Genomic DNA, 24770 nt, shown 5'->3' with positions numbered 1-24770 from the left:
TTCTGTTACTGGTTGGGTGCAACAATTATCCTTGTGTGGAGAATATAAGAGCTTTGCGCTTTACTACATGAGGAAATCATAGCTTTTTTATAAGCCATCCAAACCTTATCCTGTTAGTTAGGGAGATAAAACAAGTGTACTGTACAATTGAAGGTGAAGAAGTAATGGCCTTTCAACCATAAGTGAAAAAAATTATCCCTTTTGTGGTCGGCAACTGGCTTGCTAATCACAAAATGATAAGGCAATTAAAAAGACTTTTTGTATCAAGCTGTCCAAAAATTATTCCCTTATTTCAGGAGACAAAACAGACAGGATGTTGAGAAGGCCAAACTTTTAAATTCCTATTTTGCATCTGTTTTCTCTCAGAAAGGAAATGTAACACCAACTGTTCTTCACTGTCCTATTAAGGGAATAGAAGAATCCAGGATATCTATAAACAGAAAGATAGTGAGGAAACACTTAGCTAACCTAAATGAATTCAAGTCTCCAGGTCCAGATGAATTACACCCCAGAGTACTGAAGGAGATAGCAGAAGAAATTTTTTAACCCCTCTCCATAATCTTTGAAAATTCTTGGAGAACAGGAGAAGTCCCAGAAGACTGGAGAAGAGCAAATGTTGTTCCTATCTTCAAAAAGGGGAAGAAGGTGGACCCAGGCAACTATAGTCCGGTGAGTCTGACTTCTATACCAGGAAAGATCTTTGAACAAATTATTAAACAACATGTATGTCAGTACCTGGATAAGAACGAAGTGATTAAACAGAGTCAGCATGGGTTTGTAACTAATAAGTCATGTCAGACTAACTTAATTTCCTTCTATGATGGAATCACTGATTGGGTGGATCAAGGAAATGCTGTAGATATAGTATATCTTGACTTCAGCAAAGCATTTGACAAAGTATCTCATACAATCCTTATTGAAAAAATGGCTAAGTATGGAATGGACAAGGCAACTGTTAGGTGGATTCATAACTGGCTTAGTGATCGGACCCAGAGAGTGGTCGTAAATGGCTGCACATCCAGTTGGAAGAATGTCTCAAGTGGGGTACCACAGGGCTCTGTCCTGGGCCCTGTATTGTTCAACATCTTTATCAACGATTTAGCTGAAGGAATTGAGGGTAAACTGATTAAATTTGCTGATGACACAAAGCTAGGAGGGATAGCTAATACTAGAGAAGAGAGAGAGAGGATTCAAAAAGATATAAATAAACTGGAGAAGTGGGCCGCAACTAACAGAATGGTTTTTAACAGGGAAAAATGCAAAGTACTACATCTGGGCAATAAAAATGAAAAAAGCATATACAGAATGGGAGGAATAGGCCTAAGCCACAGCACATGTGAAAAAGACTTGGGTATACTAATAGATCACAGACTGAATATGAGTCAACAGTGTGATGCAGCAGCAAAAAAGGCAAATGCAATTCTAGGATGTATTAACAGAAGCATACAGTCTAGATCACGTGAAGTCATTATTTCCCTCTACTCCTCTTTGGTCATACCTCATCTGGAATATTGTGTCCCGTTTTGGGCCCAACATTTTAAAAAAGACATCAACAAACTGGAGCAAGTTCAGAAAAGAGCGACCAGAATGGTGACCGGTCTGCAAACCCTGTCTTATGAGGAAAGGTTGCAGGATTTGGGAATGTTTAGTTTGCAAAAGAGAAGACTGAGAGGAGACTTAATAGATGTCTACAAATATCTAAAGGGCTGTCACATTGTAGAAGGATCAACTTTATTCTCATTTGCACAAGGAAAGACTAGAAGCAATGGGATGAAACTGAATGGGAGGAGAAACAGATTAGATATTGGAAAAAACTTTTTGACAGTTAGAGTGATCAATGAGTGGAACAGGCTGCCATGAGAAGTGGTGAGTTCTCCTTCAATGGAAGTCTTCAAACAGAGGCTGGACAGACATCTGACTGGGATGATTTTGCGGATCCTGCTTTGAGCAGGGGGTTGGACCAGATGGCCCAGGAGGTCCCTTCCAACTCTACGATTCTATGATTCTATGATAAAACACAGTAGTCAGATAGTAGATTTATGGCTGTTTCGGCTGTGCAGTGGCTGTGGCAGGAGTAGCACAGTAGAGTGTTAAGATGGAGCAGGCAAGAAGATGCTTGGCAGTTCAGTGCCAGGAATGGCCGTCCCAATGTAACAAGATGATTTCTTCCGATGATCCGTAATTAGTCCTGTATTTGGTGGTTTTAGGATTATTTTTAATTGTATACATATCTCCCAATAGGATGTTATTTACTACCATTTATTTCCTTGAATTCATTTCTTGTATTAGCGGCAGAGATTGCCCTGATGGCCTTAGATGGAGAGGCCAGGGATTCCGTCATGCTACAACCCCCTAGAAAACGAGACATTTGACAAGGCGTTACAGATACTGGAGGAAACGCAAGAAGACCCCACGGATGCAGGAGAATTGTGTCTGCATTTCTTCCACCGTGTTCAGAAGGAGGGAGAGATTGTGACGCAGTATATGGACGTGTTACAGGAGATCCATACTGCAATTCTTAGGAAGGACAGCACAGGCGTAGGACCCCTGACATAGTACTGCGAGATCAGTTAGTGACGGGCCTGAGTGGCGCGCTGCTTAAGCAGACCTTGCGTGAGCGCCTGCGAGTTAACCAGCGCATGACTTTTGCAGACATTGGGGCAGAGGCACCCATAGGCGAGCAGGGGCAGGGGATTGCAGTCTCAATGGGGATGGTCCGGATATGCGAGGTATCCACCCTGAACGAGGAAGAGCCAATGTGGTCCCGCGACTTACAGTAGGGAATGAGAAGAATTTGGGAAGAAGTTGGAAGTCTGATGGAAGCCCTTGCTGCTGTCTTGGAGTCCAGCGTCCTACCTCATGGTAATGTACGGCGAAAAGTGCAAGAAGTAAGAGGAGAGGTGCGGAGCATGAAAGAAATTTCAGTGGCAGCTCCAGAATTTAACCCCATATTGAGGGGTGGTGAGCGAATGCAGATGGGGTATGTTTCCCGGAGAGTACGGCAATTCAGACCAAAGTGCCCATCAGACAGGCGCAGAAGAGGTTGTTGGATGTGTGGAAGAATGGGACACCTGTCCAGAACTTGCCCTACCCAGGACAGATGAGGTAGAAGATCCGCTCAACCCTCCAAAGGTCTGGCTAATTGGAGAGAATGCCACACCTGGGAGGAATGGTACGGCGGAAAGAGAGGAGCTGCACCCAGAGACAGACAGAGCCACAACATCGGACACCGGGAAGAGATGGAGAAGGTGTCGGCTGTCTACGGTGGGATGTCTGCGTTGACCAGAAGCATGTAGGAGAGTCTGGTGACGCTTCATACTGGATCTGAAGGTTCCGTCCGTGAAGGCCAACCCTAAAGGGTACGAGTGCAAAGTTTTCCCGAAACACCCACTCCCACGGTTCCCGATGGTGAGAAGGAAGAGACACCTATCTCGTCCTCTGAAGTGGAAAGTTTGTCACCCGCCAGCTCAAGGGACCCTGATCCAGTGGAAGAGTTGCATGATGCCCCTGAGGTACCCCCACCAGACATCGTAGACTGTGAAGAGGAACAGGGCCTGGAGATTGCTGCTCCATGGAACCTGGATGGGCTCCCATTCTCTCCCACTCCACCCAAAGTTTAGAGTACCATCTAACGAGCCTTACTGGCAGAAAATGGAGCCAGGGAGGCAGGAGAGGCTGCGGAAATTGTGGGCATCTGTGCCCCTTCAGAAGAGCATATTCGAGTATGAAGAGTTCTCGCCCGTGGACTGGCGACCTAAAAGAGAGGGGAATGTAAGGGGATCAACGAGGCAGCGGGTACCTGCGTGCTGGGTCTGGAACTAGAGAGGCTGCATCCACTGTTCCTGGGGGGGAGCTTGAGTGAGGTGGACCTTCAACTGGTGTCTGAGGAAAGCTCTAGAGAGGAGGGGCTTCCTGCTGTCAGAGGGGGGCAAAAGAGGAAAAAGAGAAAGTGGGCGAAGGAGGTCAGTTTGGCACCAGGGCAGAGCAGCAAGCAGACAGGTGAGCAGTGCCCTCTGCTCCCATCCTAACACAGAGTACCGGCCCGACGACAGGCCAGGCTGCAGGTGATCAGAAGGGCAGGGACTGCTGTGCTGAGGGAAGCAGTGTGCCCAGCTGTAATCCAGAGAGAGAAAGAGAGCCATGAGGATCAGAGCTGTACAGAGCAGAGCTGTGTAGAGCCATGCACACAGAGCAGAGCCGAGCCAAGTGTTGAAGCAGCCACAGAAAGTAGTGCTCTGGCTGGGAGCACTAGCGCCAAGCAGATCAGCGACGCCCGCCGCCAACAGCGGGAACCAGGGAGAGCAGGACTTTCGGTGCATGTCCAGTGACCACCAGAAAGAAACAGGTGCCTTACACTTTGTGACCGTGAGTACCGCACACGCGCTGCCCAGGAGGGACCACGAATTAGACTGACACTTGCGCCCTGACGTTGTCAGCAGATAATTGCCCTGACACTGGTGACCTGACTGCACCAGTGAAGATAATTTAAGAGCCATGTTGGGTTCGTACAGGGCTGTGCCTCGTGTCTTTGTTAGCTACCTGCAGCATATGAACTAAGGGAAGGTACCGGAGATCGACCATTGCCGCCAGAAGACGGATCATCGTCTACACTATACTTCTGGAAATGACGCTGCGCCCGCCGTTGCCGGTGCTATTGAGTTTGCAGCAGGAGCTGCAGTTTAAGGACTTCATGACACACGTGCTAATGAACTGCCATTATCGGGAACCTTGCTCCCCTCTTCACCATATCCTTTGCTTTTTATCCCTTGTTTAACCCTTTGCATGGAGTATTCCCCTGTAAATAAACTTGTTAACCCTTGCTCTGCCTCCTGTCCATCACTGCATCCCGCGTTCCTGCTAGAACATTACAACTCCTGCATGATGTAGTCTGTCACGCAGTTTGTACAAATACTGCAAAACAGAGAAAGTCGAGTCATAGCAGGTTGCAACATTGCAAACCAGGTGGTGCTCGGAAGCCCTTTTTTATGCAAAACCAAGCCAAGAGGACCTGATGTGCTACATCAGGCTTATTAAAATGGGCTGACACAATTTTCTCCATAGGGGAGAGATTGTTCTGCTAAACTGTACAGAGTTTGTGCCAGAAGAATGACAAATTATCTAAATATAGAAGGTTTTCGATAATTTCGAGACTGCAAAAAAGGAAGAAAAATTTGCTCAACTGATGATTCATTAATCTCCAACCAGTGATGAAACTGTAATGGTGTGTCAGGGTCAAGTGTTGCCCTGCATCCCTTCCTAGTAAAATGGGGTACATTTCAGTGTAACATGGTCCATTATGTAATGAAACATGTGTAATGTACATTTGTGTAATTTTATAGGACTAGGGATAGAGTTAGGAAACTATAGCATTAGTGTAGAATTTCGTTAGAGTAGTAAGAATGGTTAAAATTGGGTTTAGTATAGTGGGGGGGCACAGTAGCTTAGGAAGTTAGATAAGTACAGGACAGAAGTAGGTAAGGATATATAGAATTTCCCAGCTGAGAGGGGTAGGAGTAGGTATAGTTGGGACACTTCCAGGTTTAGTGCAGTTAGTGAGTTGGATGGAGATCAGGGACATTGATCCAGAAATGAGTTCATAAAGACCAACAGTTCAGGGCCGTAGGACTGAAAGTCACATGGGTACGAGGAAACAGGGGCAGCATGAAAATGGCAGCGACTAGTTTCAGTGGGATATCCCACAATTTCCGGGACCTACGGTCTGGAAAAGATATGGAGGAGCTATCCTTTATTTCACCATCAGAGGGGAAAAGGGGCAGGAATCCCCAAGCAAGAACTAGCTTGGGAAGTCAGGAAGCTGCGGTACCAGATGGTACAGTTCAGAGACAAGGATGGCCAGGAGAGCAAGGAACAGCACAGGTGGAAGGAACTGTGACCATTGACCAATGAAAATTACTGTGCGGTATCTGTGACTGAACTGAACTTGTGGAGTAAATTTAATAGGTTGAAAATGGACTTGGAGTCTGTCAGTCAATGTGTGGTGGCATCTGGAACTGGGACTGTGCAGCCTGTGGAGATCTCCAATCCAAAAGTGAGTGATGTGCACTACACACAAACCACACGACAGACAGGACATTATCTTTTCTTTGCCGGGTGCCAGGGTGTGCCGAAACAGCAGTCCCTCGACTACCACCCTGGCCACCTCACAAAATAACGTCGGCCACCTAGGCCTTGATCAAGGATATCTTAATTGTGAAGTGACTTAATGCTATGGGACTGGGAGACTTGGCACTCGGGGGATAAAACGTCGGTTTTGTTTAATCACTTGCCGGAGATTGATAAATCATCAGCTTAACAGCTACACATTATTCGTCAAACACCTGTGAGCTGTCATGAATAGCCTGAGAACCTCTATGGACATTGGCCAGTTCCCAGAATATTAACATCGGACCCTAGACGTTGTCTTTCTCAAATAATGACCATTCTCCTGCTTTACCTGAAATTAAAAGTAATTTAATGAAACCTAAAATGTTAGGTTGCAAAGTTGGTACATGAAGGCTCACAACAATCGGTAACAAACATGTGGCCACAATGGCGGTATAGCCATGTGTTTTATAGTATCTGGAAAATATTACGAGATGTTTTATATTAAAGAAGAAAAAAATACAAAAGTCCATGTATCTTAACAAAATAGAATGGGACAAAAAAAATCTAGGTAGAATCGCGTCCCAATAGCAAGCAACTGCAACTGGCTGCTGTATTCAGGAGGCACGTGTACTCATCTAATATTATATGAGTGGAGCAATGAAGCCACTCAACAAAAGATTTTGAAACAAAGCTCTTGAAACGCCCTAATCAGATAATTTTTGTAACACCCCATGTTAAAAAGTCTCAGCTTCTTCTGTTCAAACCAACTGTGTAAAAACAACAGCAAGATTATCCCAAAGGAAAAAGGATAATTTTTGTACCGTTTCTATAACTTAAAGTGCCCCTGTAAGCAGGATTGTGCTCAGTGACTACAGACAGTGTCAGGTCGGCATTGTTATACTGATTACACTGATACCTGTCAGCAGGATTGTGCTCAGTAACTACAGACAGTGTCAGGTCAGTGCCGTTATACTGATTATACTGATACCTGTCAGCAGGATTGTGCTCAGTGACTACAGGCAGTGTCAGGTCTTCGCCGTTATACTGATTACACTGATACCTGTCAGCAGGATTGTGCTCAGTGACTACAGTGTCAGGTCAGTGCCGTTATACTGATTATACTGATACCTGTCAGCAGGATTGTGCTCAGTGACTACAGACAGTGTCAGGTCGGTGCCGTTATACTGATTACACTGATACCCGTAAGCAGGATTGTGCTCAGTAACTACAGACAGTGTCAGGTCAGTGCCGTTATACTGATTATACTGATACCTGTCAGCAGGATTGTGCTCAGTGACTACAGGCAGTGTCAGGTCTTCGCCGTTATACTGATTACACTGATACCTGTCAGCAGGATTGTGCTCAGTGACTACAGTGTCAGGTCAGTGCCGTTATACTGATTATACTGATACCTGTCAGCAGGATTGTGCTCAGTGACTACAGACAGTGTCAGGTCGGTGCCGTTATACTGATTACACTGATACCCGTAAGCAGGATTGTGCTCAGTAACTACAGACAGTGTCAGGTCAGTGCCGTTATACTGATTATACTGATACCTGTCAGCAGGATTGTGCTCAGTGACTACAGGCAGTGTCAGGTCTTCGCCGTTATACTGATTACACTGATACCTGTCAGCAGGATTGTGCTCAGTGACTACAGTGTCAGGTCAGTGCCGTTATACTGATTATACTGATACCTGTCAGCAGGATCGTGCTCAGTGACTACAGACAGTGTCAGGTCGGCGCCGTTATACTGATTACACTGATACCTGTAAGCAGGATTGTGCTCAGTAACTACAGGCAGTGTCAGGTCAGTGCCGTTATACTGATTATACTGATACCTGTCAGCAGGATTGTGCTCAGTGACTACAGGCAGTGTCAGGTCTTCGCCGTTATACTGATTACACTGATACCTGTCAGCAGGATTGTGCTCAGTGACTACAGTGTCAGGTCAGTGCCGTTATACTGATTATACTGATACCTGTCAGCAGGATCGTGCTCAGTGACTACAGACAGTGTCAGGTCGGCGTCATTATACTGATTACACTGACACCTGTCAGCAGGATTGTGCTCAGTGACTACAGGCAGTGTCAGGTCGGCGCCATTATACTGATTACACTGATACCTGTCAGCAGCATTGTGCTCAGTGACTACAGACATGTCAGGTCGGCGCCATTATACTGATTACACTGATACCTGGTGATGAAATCCGTCTTGTGGCTGTTGTGGAATCTGGATTTTCAGTTAATGATATGCTCGTGGCTGTGAGTATAGCTGTGGGTGGCCTGTGCACGAGGCTGTGGGGGGTCTTCATCTGGTGCTGTGTTTGTGTATTAATAATGTAGGCTGCTGACAGGTCACTGATCCCTCACTGCCCCGCCTCCTAGTTTACATAATGAATATTATATACAAATTTTGGAAAAAAAACCTTCTGCAGGCCGGCACCGGCCGTGGCTCCTGCGCTGCAGCATAATCACATGTTTAATGTGTACATAATTATTATGGTAGAGGTTATCCTGATATTAAAAAAAAAAAAAATCAATTTTAAAATGGCGTGCAGTAGCATAGTAACATAGATTGGAAGGCTGAAGGAAGACCTTATGTCCATCTAGTTCAGCCTATTTTTAGTGCAGCTGTTCTGCATTGTTGATCCTGGGGAAGGCAAAAAACCCACAGAGTAGAAGCCAATTTTCTCCATAGGGAAAAAAATTCCTTCAACCATCTACCTATAATATTCTGTTATTCGTAACCTTCTATACTGTTACTCACAAGAAAAGCCTCCATTCATTTCTTACATTCATTCAGTGAGTTGGCCATCACCACTTCCTCAGGGAGAGAATTCCAGAGCCTCACTGCTCTTACCGTGAAGAACCCTCTTCTATGCTGGTGCAGAAATTGTCTTTCCTCCAAGCGAAGAGAATGCCCCCTTGTTCTTGTCACAGTCCTTGGTACAAACAGTTCATTGGAGAGATCTCTGTATTGCCCTCTGATATACTTGTACATAGTATATCTATTCTTATATATAGAGGTGATCCGATAACTGCTACTGCACAGGTGCTGGCAGAGCCATCTTGGAGGAGGAATTCTGTTTTTTTTAGCAAGATGGCGCTGCCGGCGCCTGTGCAATAGCAGTTATTAACCTTTCTTTTTTTTCTAAATATCAGGATAGTCTCAGCCATATTAATTGTATACACAGTGCACATGCGATTATGCTGCAGCGCAGGCGTCATGGCCGCCACCTGCAAAAGGGTTTTTGTTTTTTTAGTATGTATCTATTTCTATAATTACCTTGTAATGTTTTCATTTCCTATTCTGTCCAGATGTCACCGTATCCCAGAATTCCAAGCGGAGGAAGTTCACCGACCACCATATTGGGACACCCAAGAGATGCGTGTCCCAATATGGAAACTGCTGCTGGTACCAATCTATTGCGCGGCACCACCAGCGGAACACCGTCACACTGCGTGAATTCCGCGCAGGCGCAGTGAATCATTCGGCTGATCCCGGCGGCAGATGTGCGATGCTTCTACAGGCAGAGGAAGCCGGTCACATTAAAGGGGTTTTCCCAAGGATGACAGTTCATTTTAAAAATTGTCTGTGTCTGACCGTGTACGGAGCATAGCACATCTCCTGGGCAGGGGAGGAAGAAAAAGACAATACTGACATTACAGCAGGAGATCACAGAGGATACATTCTGTGAGGTAAAATATTTCACTGACTGTTGTTAAACAATATTTTACCTCACAAGATGTATCTTCTGCGATCTCCTGCTGTAATGTCAGTATTGTGTTTTGCTTCCTCCCCTGCCCAGGAGCTGTGGTATGTTCTGTAGACGGTCAGACACAATTTTTAAAATGAACTTTTGTTCGTGGGAAAAGCCCTTTAAATAGAAATTCCTCCTGACATGCTGTGCACTGACTGTTTAGCGATGGGGTACACAGGTCAAACAAGAGATGACATGAGAGTAGAAGACAGCAGATGGGGGAGAGACAAAGCACACAGGGCTGAGACAGAACACAGTGGGGAGACAGCTCAAACGGGACAGCACATGAAGGGAGAACACAGCACAGGAAGGAGAGAGACAGCAGACAAGGGGGACAGCACATGGGGTAGACAGGTCAAAGAAGAGAGCACAGACGGGAGAAGTCAGCACATGGGGAAAGAGAGTGGATAGGTGGGTGAGCACATGGGGTGAGAGATTCTCAACGCTGCAAAGCCTGCCCCCATCGTGACACTACCGCCCTCCCGATGCGATAGCATCGGGCCTCTATCTAGTATATAATATTCATCATATAAACTGGGGGGCTGGTCGGTGAGGGATCACCGCCCTGTCAGGAGTCTGCATTATGAATACCTAATCAGAGCACCACATGAAGACCCATCACAGCCCCAACCACAGGCCTGTCCACAGCCCCGACCACAGACCGCCCATACACCGGACCACAGGCCTGTCCACAGCCCCGGCCACAGGCTGCCCATAGACCGACCACAAGCCTGTCCATAGCCCCGACCACAGGCCTGTCCACAGCCCCGACCACAGCCCCGATCACAGGCCTGTCCACAGCCCCGACCACAGCCCATCCATTCACCCGACCACAGGCTGCCCATAGACCGACCACAGGCCTGTCCATAGCCCCGACCACAGGCCTGTCCACAGCCCCAACCACAGGCCTGTCCACAGCCCTGACCACAGGCCTGTCCACAGCCCCGACCACAGCCCCGATCACAGGCCTGTCCATAGCCCCAACCACAGGCCTGTCCACAGCCCCGCCCAGGAGCACGAGCAGATCATTACTCTAAACTGAGAATAAAGATACCACAACGCGGATTTCATCACCAGGTAACATAGTAACATAGTTATTACGGTTGAAGGGAGACTTTAAGTCCATCTAGTTCACCCCATATCCTATCCTAACTTGCCCTAACATGTTGATCCAGAGGAAGGCAAAAAACCCCATGTGGCAAACAGTAGGCTTCACATTGGGGAAAAAAATTCCATCCCGACTCCACATACGGCAATCAGACTAGCTCCCTGGATCAACGCAATATCAAGGAGACTAGTGTATATACCCTGTAATATTATACTTTTCAAGAAAGACATCCAGTCCCTTCTTAAATTTTAGTAGGGAATCACTCATTACAACATCATATGGCAGAGAGTTCCATAGTCTCACTGCTCTTACAGTAAAGAATCCGCATCTGTGAGTAGGCTTAAAGAGGTTGTCCGGGCTTTTCATATAATCTCAGTGCATATCTAGGCTGCAGAATGTTGACAATAAGTAATTTACCTTCTGTGGCCAGTTTGCAGCGTTTGCTAGATATCATCTCTTGCTTGTAAGAAAAACGTCGAGGGGGGTGTGTTCTGGCATTGAAATGAGAACTGGTCGTTTTCTCCTACTCTACTAAAAACATGCCCTCTATAGCAACAACCCCACCCTCCATAGCAACAGGCTCTCCCCGTCCACATGAACAAGCCTATCCCTCTTCACAGAGTAACAAATCCTCCCCCTCTAGCAGCCTCAGTGCAGAGAGCAGCTGCTCCTCCCCCAGACACACGCTGAACAGTGATCTATGGAAAGTGAAACTAGTGAGGAGGAAACGACCAGTTCTCATTTCAATGCCAGAACACACCCCCTCTGGACGTTTTTATTACAAGCAAGAGGTGATATCTAGCAAACGCTGCAAACTGGCCACAGAGAGTAAACTACTTATTGTCAACATTCTGCAGCCCAGATATGCACTGAGATTATGTGAAAAGCCCGGACAACCCCTTTACACCTTCTTTCCTCCAGATGTAGAGGATGCCCCCTTGTCCCCGTCACAGGTCTAAGAGTACAAAGATCATTAGAAAGGTCTTTGTACTGTCCCCACATATATTTATACATTGTAATAAGAGCACCCCTAAGCCTTCGATTTTCCAAACTAAATAACCCCAAGTGTAATAACCTGTCTTGGTATTGCAGACCCCCTAGTTCCCTAATAACCTTGGTCGCTCTTCTCTGCACCCACTCCAGTTCAGCTATGTCTTTCTTATACACCGGAGACCAGAACTGTACACAGTATTCTAAGTGTGGTCGCACTAGTGACTTATATAGAGGTAACATTATGTTCTCCTCATGAGCATCTATGCCTCTTTTAATGCATCCCATTATTTTATTCGCCTTTGCAGCAGCTGCCTGACACTGGCCACTAAATGTGAGTTTGTCGTCCACCCATACACCCAGGTCTTTTTCAGTGACAGTTTTGCCCAGTGTTTTACAATTAAGCACATAATTATACATCTTGTTCGTTCTACCCAAGTGCATGACCTTACATTTATCCCCATTAAAGTTCATTTGCCATTTATCAGCCCAAGCTTCTAGTTTACATAAATCCTCCTGTAATATAAAATTGTCCTCCTCTGTATTGATTACCCTGCAGAGTTTAGTGTCATCTGCAAATATTGAAATTCTACTCTCTATGCCCCCTACAAGGTCATTAATATGTTAAAAAGAAGCGGGCCCAAAACTGACCCCTGTGGTACCCCACTGCTGACCGTGACCCAGTCCGAGTGTGCTCCTTTAATAACCACCCTTTGTTTCCTATCCCTGAGTGTGATGGAGTCAGCTTATGCTGAGTCATTTTCTTTAGAGTGGACCCTCTGGGTCGTGGCACCCACCCACCTAGGGCGAGCTAACCTTGTGAGGAACCACCCCTTATACAGGGAGTGTCAGGGGCAAGACCAAGGGGGTGAGCCACCACGACAGCTGGTACCAGACGGCTGGCTCAGGTAGACACTAAGTACGAGTGTCTAACGACTAAGGACATGCAGGACACAAGACAAGACAAGACAAGACGTGAATTCAAGGTATCTTCATTAAGGCAAACTCAAGGTAACATCAGGTGCAAAATGTGATAACAGGCAAAACACAGCAAGGTGCGTGCGTGGCACACCAAGGTCCATGGCATGGTACGTGCCAGGTGGCACGCCTGGTTACAGGCAAGGGCTCAAGGGCATCGGACTCTGGCAACTGGCAACGATCGACAGGATCAGGGCATCAGGCTGCGGACATCAGCTCTGGACATCAGGCCACAGTCATCAGGCTTACAATCTCTGGCTGCGATTGGCAGGTTCCGGGCATCCGGCAGGCAAACCAGGGCTCAGGCAAGGAGGCACAACAAATCTCCAGACATGGTGCGTGTTAGGGAACACGCCAAGGTCAAAGGCAAGGTTCCAGGCAGGGTGCATGCTAGAGGCACAACAGGGTCCAGGGCAAGGTGCGTGTGTAGGGAGACGCCAGGGTTCAAGGTCCCAGGCAAGGTCCTGCGCGTGCCAAGGGACACGCCAGGGTCAGGGTTCAAGGCAAGGTCCTGCGTGTGCCGAAGGACACGCCAGGGTCAGGGTTCAAGGCAAGGTCCTGTGCGTGCAGAGGGACATGCCAGGATCAGTGTTCAAGGCAAGGTCCTGCGCGTGCAGAGGGGCACACCCACCAGCGTCAGGTTCAAGTCAGGGTGCGTGCTTAGAGACACGCCAGGGTTCAGGCTAAGGCAAGGGCCTGGGCATGCTAGGAGGCACGTCAGGGTACAGGCTAGGGCCTGTGCGTGCAAGAGGGCACGACAGGGTACAAGCTAGGGCCTGTGCGTGCAAGAGGGCACGAGAGGGTATAGTCTAGGGCCTGTGCGTGCTAGAGGGCACGACAGGGAACATGGCAAGACCTGCGCTGTTATGAGCTCATTTTCTCCTTCACCTTTGATGTCCGATGAACTCCCTCTGCTGGTGAAAGGAGGTAGTGAAATTGATTTGGATGGGAAAAACCTGTCATCTGAACAGGTGGAGTGTGATTGGACATCCGGAATCTCGGAGTGGATATAAGGCCGCCGACGCCCTGCCGGGTTGCTGGTGATCCTCTCTGCTCTGAGCTCTGGCCTCCAGTTTAGTCCTGTCTACTAAAGCTAAGTTTTTGCTCTGCTATTGTTCCATGAGATTTTGTCTGGTTTACTTAGTGTTTGTGTTCAGCCAGCCCTGGTTGGGACTGGCTGAACTCCATTTTTGTCTCTGATCAGTTGATCTCATTGCTCTGTTTTCAGAATATACCTGAGTGCTGATATAGTGATTTTGAAGTCTAGTGACTTCAGGGCCTTTTCTATCAGACGTGTTGGACATTATTTTTGGCAGGGTTTTTGCATGATTGCAGACAGTTGCTTTTCTTTCCTGTCCTATCTAGTTAGTGAGGGCCCCATCGTTTGCTCAGCCTGTCTTTTCATCTGTTTTCACCGTCAATATATGTTGGGGGCTGTCTACTGCTTTGGGGTCTGCTCTGGGGCAGTTTAGATTTCCCCTTTCTTTCTTTAGGTTTATTTAGTTCTCCAGCTGTGAACGAGGTGTCTAGGACCACCGTAGGAACACCCCACGGCTACTGTAAGTTGTTGTGAATAGGATCAGGGGTCTGCAATCTGCTAGCTACCAACCTCTCCGGTTTTCTGGACTTAGATTGTATTTTTGTTTTTTCCTCCTCCGGTGACTCATTCATAACACTGCGCGTACTTTTACAGAAGCACGGGGAGGTATGCCAAGGAGCAGGCTAAGACCTGCGTGTGCTATTAGAGAAGCACGCAAAGCACAGTGCAGAGACAGCATGGGTGCAAGGAAGCACAGAGAGCACGGCTGGGGTACTGGCTAGCTGGTCGGGCTGTGGCACAGACAGACAGGCAAGACTCGAGCAAACCAGGCTGAGGCATAACAGGTGACACAGCTGTCACTGGCTGACGAGCACGGCTGAGGCACAAGCAGGCGGGCACGGCTAGGGCGGGCACGGCTGAGGCACAGACAGGAGGCTAGGAAGGCCAGGAGCATGCAAAGGGCACACGAAGAAACAAGACAAGGCAAGGCAAGAAACAAGGCAAAGCTAGACAAGGTATGGAACAAGGAGCGGAACGTAAGCAGAAGCACAGAGCGGGGTCAGAGAGAGTAAAGGACTAGCAGCGGAGCGTAGGCCGAAGCCCAGTGCCGGGTCAAGGGAGAACCTTGAGACTAGCCATGAAATATGCTAGAGAGCACGATAGGACAGAGTCTAGCAGCGAAGCGTAGGCCGAAGCCCAGAAACGGGTCAAGGCAGAACCTTGAGACTAGACATGGAATGTCCAAGAGAGCACCATAAGACAGTACTGAAAACCAGGCAGAGACAGAGAATGTACTACAAGGCTCAGAATAGCAAAGGCCAGACATGGTGAAACAGGCAAGACAGAGAACAAAGGAAGTACTACAAGGCAAAGCATAGCATGGAAAGACATGGCGAAAACAGGCAAAGGCAGAGAACATAGGAAGGACAACAAGTCAAAGTATAACATGGACAAAACATGGCACGAGAGACAACACAAGACATGGCACAGGACAAGAGGCAGAATACAAGCACAGAGCATGTGCAGAGACGCAGTTCAGGGCAGAGTGCAAGGGCACAGAATACAGAGAGCGACCAAGCAGACCAAGCAGCCATGCAGGGAAGCAACGCGATACTCAGGCCTTGACCATAGGAAGGGGCGGTCTGATATAGGGCATTAGCACCTGCACTTCCGGGTCTGGACCAGGAGAGGACTTCCGGTTGAGATCCTCCAGGATCATAGAGAGCATTGCTAGATCAGACTGGGCTGGACCATAGAGAAGGTCACATGATCAGGGCCTCCAAGACCATTGAGAGGACTGCTGGATCAGACTGTGCTGGAACAAAGGAAAGGTCACATGATCAGGGGCTCCTGGAATACAGAGAGGATTGCTGCATCAGACAGTGCTGGAACCTCGGAAAGGTCAAATGATCAGGGGCTCCAGGAACACAGGGAGGACTGCTGCAGGCAGGGCAGAGACGGCTGGTCACACAGCAATGGCGTGTAGCCATGAGGTAAAACACACATGTGCACTGGCAATGGCAGGCAGCCATGAGATGAGGCGCGCGTGCACACTGCTCCAGACATCTTGCAGCACAACAGTCACGAGGTGCGTGTCCACACTGCTTCCAGGGATCTTGCAGCATAAGTCATAACGGGCATGATAGTTCAGTGCACGTGCACACTGCTCCAGGAGTCATGCAGCATAGCAGACATGGTGGGCATGATAGTTTGGTGCGCATGCACACTGCTCCAGGGTTCATGTGGCATAACAGACATGGCGGGCATGACACTGAGCCAGCTCTCCACCCACTTACACATATTTTCCCCTGTCCCCATTGTTCTCATTTTATGTATCAACCTTTTGTGTGGCACGGTATCAAAAGCTTTTGAAAAGTCCATGTACACCACATCCACTGCATTCCCTTGGTCCAGTCCGGAACTTACCTCTTCATAAAAGCTTATCAGATTAGTCTGACAGGAACGGTCGCTTGTAAACCCATGTTGATATTGGGTCATGAGGTTATTCTTCTTTGGATACTCCAGTATAGTATCTCTTAGAAAACGCTCCAGGATTTTACCCACAGTTGAGGTTAAACTTACTGGCCTATAATTTCCGAGTTCAGTTTTTGTCCCCTTTTTGAATCTTGGCCCCACATTTGCTATACGCCAGTCCTGTGGTTCAGACCCTGTTATTATGGAATCTTTAAAGATTAAGAATAATGGTCTATCTATGACTGTGCTTAATTCCTGCAGTACTCGGGGGTGTATCCCATCCGGGCCCGAGGATTTGTCAATTTTAGTGATTTTTAGACGCCGCCGTACTTCCTGCTGGGTTAAGCAGGTGACATTTAATGGAGAATTTTTATCCCTGATCATGTTATCCGTCATGGGATTTTCTTGTGTAAATTCTGTTGATAAAAAGTCATTTAGCATATTGGCTTTTTCCTCATCCTCATCCACCATTTCACCCAGACTATTTTTAAGGGGACCAACACTATCATTTTTTAGCTTCTTACTATTTATGTAGTTAAAGAATATTTTGGGATTATTTTTACTTTCTCTGGCAATGAGTCTCTCTGTCTCAATCTTTGCTGTTTTGATTTGCTTTTTACAGAATGTATTTAATCTTCTGTATTTAGTTAATGCCTCATCACCACCTACTTGCTTTAATTTTCTACATGCTTTCTTTTTGTCCCTTATTGCACCCCTTACAGCTCTATTTAGCCATAGTGGTCTCCTCCTATTTCTCGCAGGTTTATTCCCATACGGTATATATTGTGCACAGCTCCTATTCAGGAGGATAATAAACATCTCCCATTTTCTTTGTGTATTTTTATGTCTCAGGATATCGTCCCAGTTAATTGCACCAAGATCATCTCTCATCCGTTGGAAATTTGCTTTCCTGAAGTCTAGTGTCCTTGTAACCCCTCTACTACACATCTTATTACAGGACACATGAAAACTTATTATCCTGTGATCACTATCCCCCAGTAACCCCCAACCCTTATATCTGATCTGCGGTCCGGCCTGTGGGGTAATATTAGGTCTAGCAGTGCCCCCTCTTGTTGGGTCCTGAACCAGTGGTGAAAGGTGATTGTCTCTCATAGTGGTCAGACACCTATCACTTTTGCCGGAACTGCAGGTTTCGGTTCCCCAATGTATTTCGAGGTAGTTGAAGTCCCCCATAATAATGACTTCTTGAGTCGCAGCTTCATCTATTTGCTTTATGAGGATATTCTCTGCTGCTTCCATTATTTTTGGAGACTTATAACAAACCCCTATCAGTAATTTATTATTTTTCCCCTCCCCTTATCCCCCCCCACAGGGACTCTACATTCTCATTAGATTCATATATATTATCACGTAGGATGGGTTTAAGGATGATTTTACATATAAGCACACGCCTCCCCCTCGTTTATTTGTTCGGTCATTTCTGAACAGACTATAGCCCTGTAAATTATCTGTCCGGTCCTGGCTCTCGTCCGGCCATGTCTCAGATATCCCCACCATGTCATAATTATGTTCCAACTAGGGATGGGCGAATCTACTCATTAGGACTCGTTACTCTGCGAGTAGTAGGGGACCCGCAGGAGTCGGTACTCTGCGAGTTTCCAAGTGATTACTCGCACAGTAACGAGTCCAAAGCAAATGCTAGCGTTTTCCAAGCGATCTGTAGCATCGCTTGGAGAACTGATTGACAGGTTGGTCACACTCGTCAAACATAGTGTTTGACGAGTGTGACCAACTTTTTACTACTGAGGCTGCCTATGCAGCATCAGTAGTAAAAGATAAAAAGTAAAAAAAAAAAAAAATAGTGTTATTCTTACCCTCCGATGTCCCGTGCAGCCTTCCCGCCTCTCCACGCATCCGTTCCCAGTAATCCTTTGCGAAAATGCCCGCGATGACGTCCGTTCTCGCGGGATCGCGATGTCTCGTGGTCATTCGCGATGACGTCGCGCGAATGACTGCGAGACTTCGCGATCCCGCGAGAACGGATGCCATCGCGGGCATTTTCGCAAAGGACTACTGGGAACGGATGCGTGGAGAGGCGGGAAGGCTGCGCGGGACGTCGGAGGGTGAGAATAACAATATTTTTTATTTTTAAATTCTATTTTTTACAGGGATATGGTGCCCAAAGCCCAGAGGACAGTCTCCTCTCCTCCGGACCGTGGGTACCATCCGCAATTGTTCTGCTTACTTTCTGCATGGTGTGCACAGCCACATGCGGGAAGTAAGTGGAACAAAAAAAATGGCAGCACAGGAATCACTGCAATACTCGCATCCCCATTCATTAACATTGGACTCGCTACACTCGCAACGAGTAGCGAGTTTCCGAGTCGGACTCGTTAGAGTCTAGCGATTCCGAGTATTTCAGGATTCGCCCATCCCTAGTTCCAACAACATTAACTCCAATTCCTCCATCTTGCTGGCGAGGCTTCTGACATTAGTATACATGCACTTTATGTATCTCTCTGTAATTCTATTATTTCTTAAATTATTAACTGTTCTAACCCCACCCCCCCATGTCACCCCCACCCCCAATGTCATTATTTGTGCCCAGGTCTCTATCTGCACTGTCTTCCCCTCCTATAAAAGGAATACCCTCCCCTCCGTCCCTAGTTTATACACTCCTCCAACCTTCTAGCCATTTTCTCCCCCAGCACAGCTGCACCCTCCCCATTGAGGTGCAGCCCGTCCCTGGCGTAGAACCTGAAGCCAACTGAGAAGTCAGCCCAGTTCTCCAGGAACTCAAGCCCTCTTTCCTACACCAATTACTGAGCCACTTATTAACCTCCCTAATCTCCCGTTGCCTCTCTGGTGTGGCACGTGGTACAGGAAGTATTTCCGAAAATACCACCTTGGAGGTCCTTGCTTTAAGCTTGCAGCCTAATTCCCTGAAATCATCTTTAAGGACCTTCCACCTACCTCTAACTTTGTCATTTGTGCCAATGTGCACCATGACTGCTGGGTCCTCACCAGCTCCTCCCAATAATCTGTCAACCCGATCAGCGATGTGTCGGACTCGAGCGCCAGGTAGGCAGCACACCATCCGACGATCCCTGTCTTTGTGACAGATTCCCCTAATAATTGAGTCCCCCACTACCAGCACCTGTCTGGCCTGCCCTGCTCTCCTATTTCCCCCCTTACTGGAGCAGACACTCCTCTGGCTTTCAAAGGACATGCCTTGCTGCAGCAGTGCTACTCCTGCACTAACACTCCCCTCATCTGCCAACTTAGCAAACTTATTGGGGTGTGCTAGATCAGTACTAGCCTCCCTGGCACTCTTCTCTCTACCCCGCCTTCTAATTGTCACCCAGCTAGCTGCTTCATTGTCCTGCAGCTCCAACCTAGCGTCCCCCCCTCATCTATCCCAGTGAGCGTCTGCTCAGTGAGCAGAAGACTCCTTTTCATATTGTCTATGGATCTCAGTGTTGCCAGCTGCACATTTAGATCCAGTATCTGGGCTTCCAAATGCACAACGTGCTCACATCTCGCACAGCAGTATGCACCCTCCACCGGCTGGTCAAGGATTTCATACATGCGGCAAGACGTGCACTGGATGGCATTGGCAATAGTGGAACACATCCTAATGGGAATTGCACCTGACAGAAAAGATAAGCAAAAATAAAATAAAAAGTATTAATAAAATATAACAGTAATTCAGTAATACCTCCCTTGGAAACTCCCTGAATCCAAAGTCACTGAATCACAAGTCACACACTTACCACAGTTCGCACTTACGCTCAGGTCACACTCAGCTCGTTCACACTCGCTCAGGCAGAAGATTTAAAAGAGTTTTTTTTTTCCCTTTTACAAGCACACCACCCTGCTGCTCAATGCACTTCCAAAAGGAGTTGAGCCCCAACCAGCTGCCCCTTATAAACACTGTGAGGTAGCGCTGTCATTCACATAGGGGATCACTCTCTTGCAGCCACAAAAACCCGATCCGGCACGGGTTTTCCATAAAACAATCATAGTCCCTTCAGTTTATTCTGCATCATAAACCATCAAAGCAACAGGAAACAGCATATAGTCAGCATTGCGTCCATTACAGAGTTCAGCTCTGTTATCCTGTAGTCATACAAGTTATGCACTGTTCAATGCGCAGGCTTTCTAGCCACCAAGTTATCTCACCCTGTCAGGGTTTCCTCATGCTGCTTCACCATGCTGCACACGTTCATTCCCTCCATGGAACTAACAGGCACACGTCGCCCTTACTCACAGCCACTTCACAGGCTGTTACCAGGAAGCCCCATCTCAGCGGGACCTTCCACACTGGACCCACCGGGTCCCAGCATTCACACATGTGACCTACCCTGTCCACCATATATGGTCCGTAGCCACGCCCACCGGGTCACATGGCTATGACCTCATCACAGGTCCTTGACCCATTCACACACTCTTTGCAATAGCGTCCTTAAACACACCCCCTGAGTGAGTTTGTAGGTAACTGGGCCTGCCCGTCTCCCCAGTTACCTGGAGACTTCTCCCTGACACATTGACACAACACGTCAGCAGTATCACTGCTGATCAATACACACATCAGTCTCCATCTCAAGGCCACCCACCTTGAGATACATAATGGTGATTCATGACTCTCTCCTCGGACATCCACACAGCGCCCCCTAGCGGATACAGTGGTCATTACACCACAACCCTTAATTATGAACTCCCACCCTTAATTAACCCCTTGTGAATATAGTTACACCTCAAGATTTAAATGCAATAGTTAACCCTTAAAAATACAGATGGTAAAATAATAGATTAACCCTGTAGAGAGAAAAAATAGGTTAAACATGCCCCCCCAAAATTGAACAGGTAGAAAGCACTCAGCAACCTACAATTCAGCAACACACAGGTATTTGTTAAGGGTTTTCCAAATACCTCTTCACTGAATCACAAGTCACACACACCACAGTTCGCACTTACGCTCAGGTCACACTCCGCTCGTTCACACTTGCTCAGGCAGAAGATTTAAAAGAGTTTCTTTTTTTTTCCCTTTTACCAGTACACCACCCTGCTGCTCAATGCACTTCCTAAAGGTAGCAGTGTAATCAGTATAATGGCACCGACCTGACACCGCTTGTAGTCACTGAGCACAATCCTGCTGATGGGTCTCTTCATCAGGCATAGACTAGCAAAAAATCTGAAGAGTCACATATTTATGCACAAGACAGCACAGAAATAACGCAATAGACAAGACAAGTGACGTGAAGCGGAACTATCATTATGGGAGAGGGAGAAACAGTTGTGGCTGTGAATATTGAAGCAGGTCATAGATAAGGAGTGTGAATGTTTTATTGTCCTCTGATTGGGGTCTGGTTCTGTGTTGTGATGACCCCAGGAGGTCTGAGGGGAAAATTCCTTAATTGATGTAAAAGGACATAAATCCATGCAACACATTCATTCCTGCACTGAGTGTGTCACTGGTTGTCATGAGTTTATACTCCCAGGCCCTCCTGTCTCTCTGAGATTTGAAGTTACCTTTCAATACCAGTAATTTCATGTCCATGGTGCTGTGATCAGGCATACAAAAATGTTTGGCCACAGGTAGATCCTTTTTTTTTCTTATTGTGTGGCAATGAGAATTCATCCTTGTTCTCAGTTTTTGCCCGGTCTCCACCACATTCAGAGCCCCAATTGGACATTTAGTACAAATAATTAAGTACACCCACATTAGATGTGATGCAGCTGAGAGCACCTGGGATCTTGTAGTCCTGATGTGAGTTGGGGATCTTTATCTTGTCCGTGGTCATTATAGATGGACAGGATTTACATTTTTTCTGGTTGCAAGGAAAGGTTCCTGCAGCTGTTGGAGAGGACAGGGGGCTTCTGACAATGATGCTTCTTAGATTTGGGGGCTGCCTAAAATACAGCAGTGGGGGGTCTGGAAACAGTGTGAAGTCGGCCATGCGGTCGGCGACCCAAGCGCCAAAGTCGGGTTTCGCCGAATGCTTGCACGTGACTTTTTTCAGCCAATGAGAGAAGCGGAGCGTAGCTGGAGTGGGAGAGAGAGAGAGAGAGGGAGAAGAGAGAGAGATTTCGCCGCCTCTAGGGTTAAAATTCATGCCAGGTGTGTTTACAGTCCTCCAGTCATTGCCGACTTTTCTCCCCATTGACTTGCATTGGGTTTCATGTTTCATGACTTTTCCCAACTTTTCCCTATAGTCGGCCGATTTCGTTCGACTCGACTTTTGAGAAAGTCAGGTTTCATGAAACCCGACTCGACCCTAAAAAAGGCAAAGTCGCTCATCTCTACTGCTCAGTAAGGGTGCCCATGCATGAAATAATTGGCCTCACTGGATTTCCAGATTTGTGGATTTTGGGAAGCACTGTGTAAAGGGATACAAAAGGCGGTATCATTCTCCCCACATTCATCCCGGTATGTCTTATTGCGTAAAATAAGTTTGGCTGTTTATTAAAAAACTGTACATATATTGTCGTGTATTTTACGCTGTATTTAATATAATTAATGTTGCTGTAATGTATATATCTTTTACCCTGTCATGTATTGATGCATAGTTGGATAGGGAAAGTATAGTACCCATTTCTGGCCACAAAGGGGGCATTATAGTGTATTCAATATAGTATAGTGAAACTAGTTAAGTAAATAGTTAATTTAGGAGGGGTCAGCTGCAGCTAAGAGAGGGAGGACTTCTTTATAGGAGTCAGTCCGGCCAGGGCGCCCAAACTGCCTGCACGGGCTTGAGTGCCCAGAATGATAGCAGCGACCATGCAACATTTAAGGGAGAAACCTTGTCATCCACAGCAGCAGGGCAGTACAGCGGTGGACCACAAGTGACTTGGAACAGAGGCTTAAGACAGAAACAGTGGCAAAACAGAGACACAGGTGGCTCCTTAATGTGGCAACTTATCTCATGGGCTGATGCCCTCAGATCCAGGGCAAAACAGCGGAGGGAACTTTCAGATGCAGTGAGTTGGGACCGGGAGGACGCTGTGTCACCGCAGGAGACAGTACAAAAGGGCAGGTTGCTCGCCATGTGGAAACTGACTTCCGAAGCGGATCCTCACGTCTGTGGTGAAACAGACTTGGGAATATCTATCCGTAGCAGAGGTAAGCAGGGAGGATGCTGAGGAACCGTACGAGATGGTCCAACCCGGGTACATGCTGTGTGACAGAGAGAGAAGTGCAGGGAAAGAGGAAGAAATGTACTATGTGCAACATGTGGTTAATGTTGTAAATAACATGGATGTGCTGCGTAATGAAAACATTAAAGTTGCTCAGTTTAAAGTTGCAATGGATTGTGTCTTAATTCATGTAAAACAGATTATAGAAAGTCTTCAGCAGTGCAGAAGAGACCCTGATGATGCTGGACCTGAAGTCACAGGTATGCTGACTAATCTAATGAACACTGTTTTCATGTGGTGGGAGGCCAGGGCACAGATACTCCGTTGACCTAAGCCATGACTACGGCCCTGGCGCTCCCTCACACAGTAATAGGAGGCCGTCTTTGTATTACGAAGCTCAATCCTACGACAATTCTGAGTGTTACACACCTATTTGTATCACACATTGTAATACACTTATAGACTTCTCTTTAGGACATTTGAAATTTGTGACAAATTTATTGGGGAAAGGCGGCGAGTTTAAATTTCAGATGGTTCAATCATCTCTAGTTCTAGGATATTGTGAGGAACACTAGTAATATCAGGGACAGGAGCAGAAAACACCATGATGGAGATCAGAAATAACAAAAAGCAGAGTCACAAGACAATGGTCCAACATGATCTAAGGTTACAAAAGAAAATCCTCAAAAACGTTCACACAAAATGGTTACCAGACAAAAATATCTCCTACCTGCTTCCACTTGCTGGTGACGCGCACATACACTGCATACTTCTGGTCTGGGGTGAGAGGAGCATTAAGGAAGCCGCCATATTGCTGATTATCTCCAAGTGTTATGGATTCGGTAAGGTTGTGCGCTGGGAGAAGTGCCGCAGTGTAGTGAGTGGGAGTGGAGTTGTAATGAGTGGGGCTGACTTGTAGACAGTCACTTGTATTACTTCTCGATTCACTAGAGACAATTATTTCATAATGGCTGCATAAAAAAAAAATAGACATCAGTCGCGACAAATCGGTATTTGAAACCTAGTTTCATCCATCACAATTACCGACAAAAAAGGAAAAAAATTCATCCCATATGACCTTACCAGTAAAAAAGTAAAAATGTTAACGTTCCCCCAGCGTAGACACTCAGAAAAAGTCATAAAGGCAATCTGTCAGCAGGATTCCACCACCTGAACTATTTGCGTGTTGATGTTCCTCTTCCAAAGACAAGTGCA

The 24770-nt window shown here is 46.9% G+C and overlaps 1 protein-coding gene across 1 annotated transcript in view; it reads right to left on the bottom strand.

Annotated features, from left to right (window-relative positions):
• The window catches only part of LOC141074884 (receptor-type tyrosine-protein phosphatase T-like), a 336227-nt gene that overhangs the window by 157316 nt on the left and 154141 nt on the right, over positions 1–24770 (bottom strand). Inside the window, exon 12 of the mRNA XM_073562192.1 lies at positions 24286–24526. Coding sequence (XP_073418293.1) covers positions 24286–24526 — 241 coding nt within the window. The remainder of the gene's footprint in view (positions 1–24285; positions 24527–24770) is intronic.

This window comes from Dendrobates tinctorius, unplaced genomic scaffold (assembly GCF_039654945.1).
Source record: "Dendrobates tinctorius isolate UK_male_01 unplaced genomic scaffold, ASM3965494v1 ptg000342l, whole genome shotgun sequence".
Lineage (NCBI taxonomy): Eukaryota > Metazoa > Chordata > Amphibia > Anura > Dendrobatidae > Dendrobates > Dendrobates tinctorius.
This window is presented reverse-complemented; position numbering and strand designations above follow the sequence as displayed.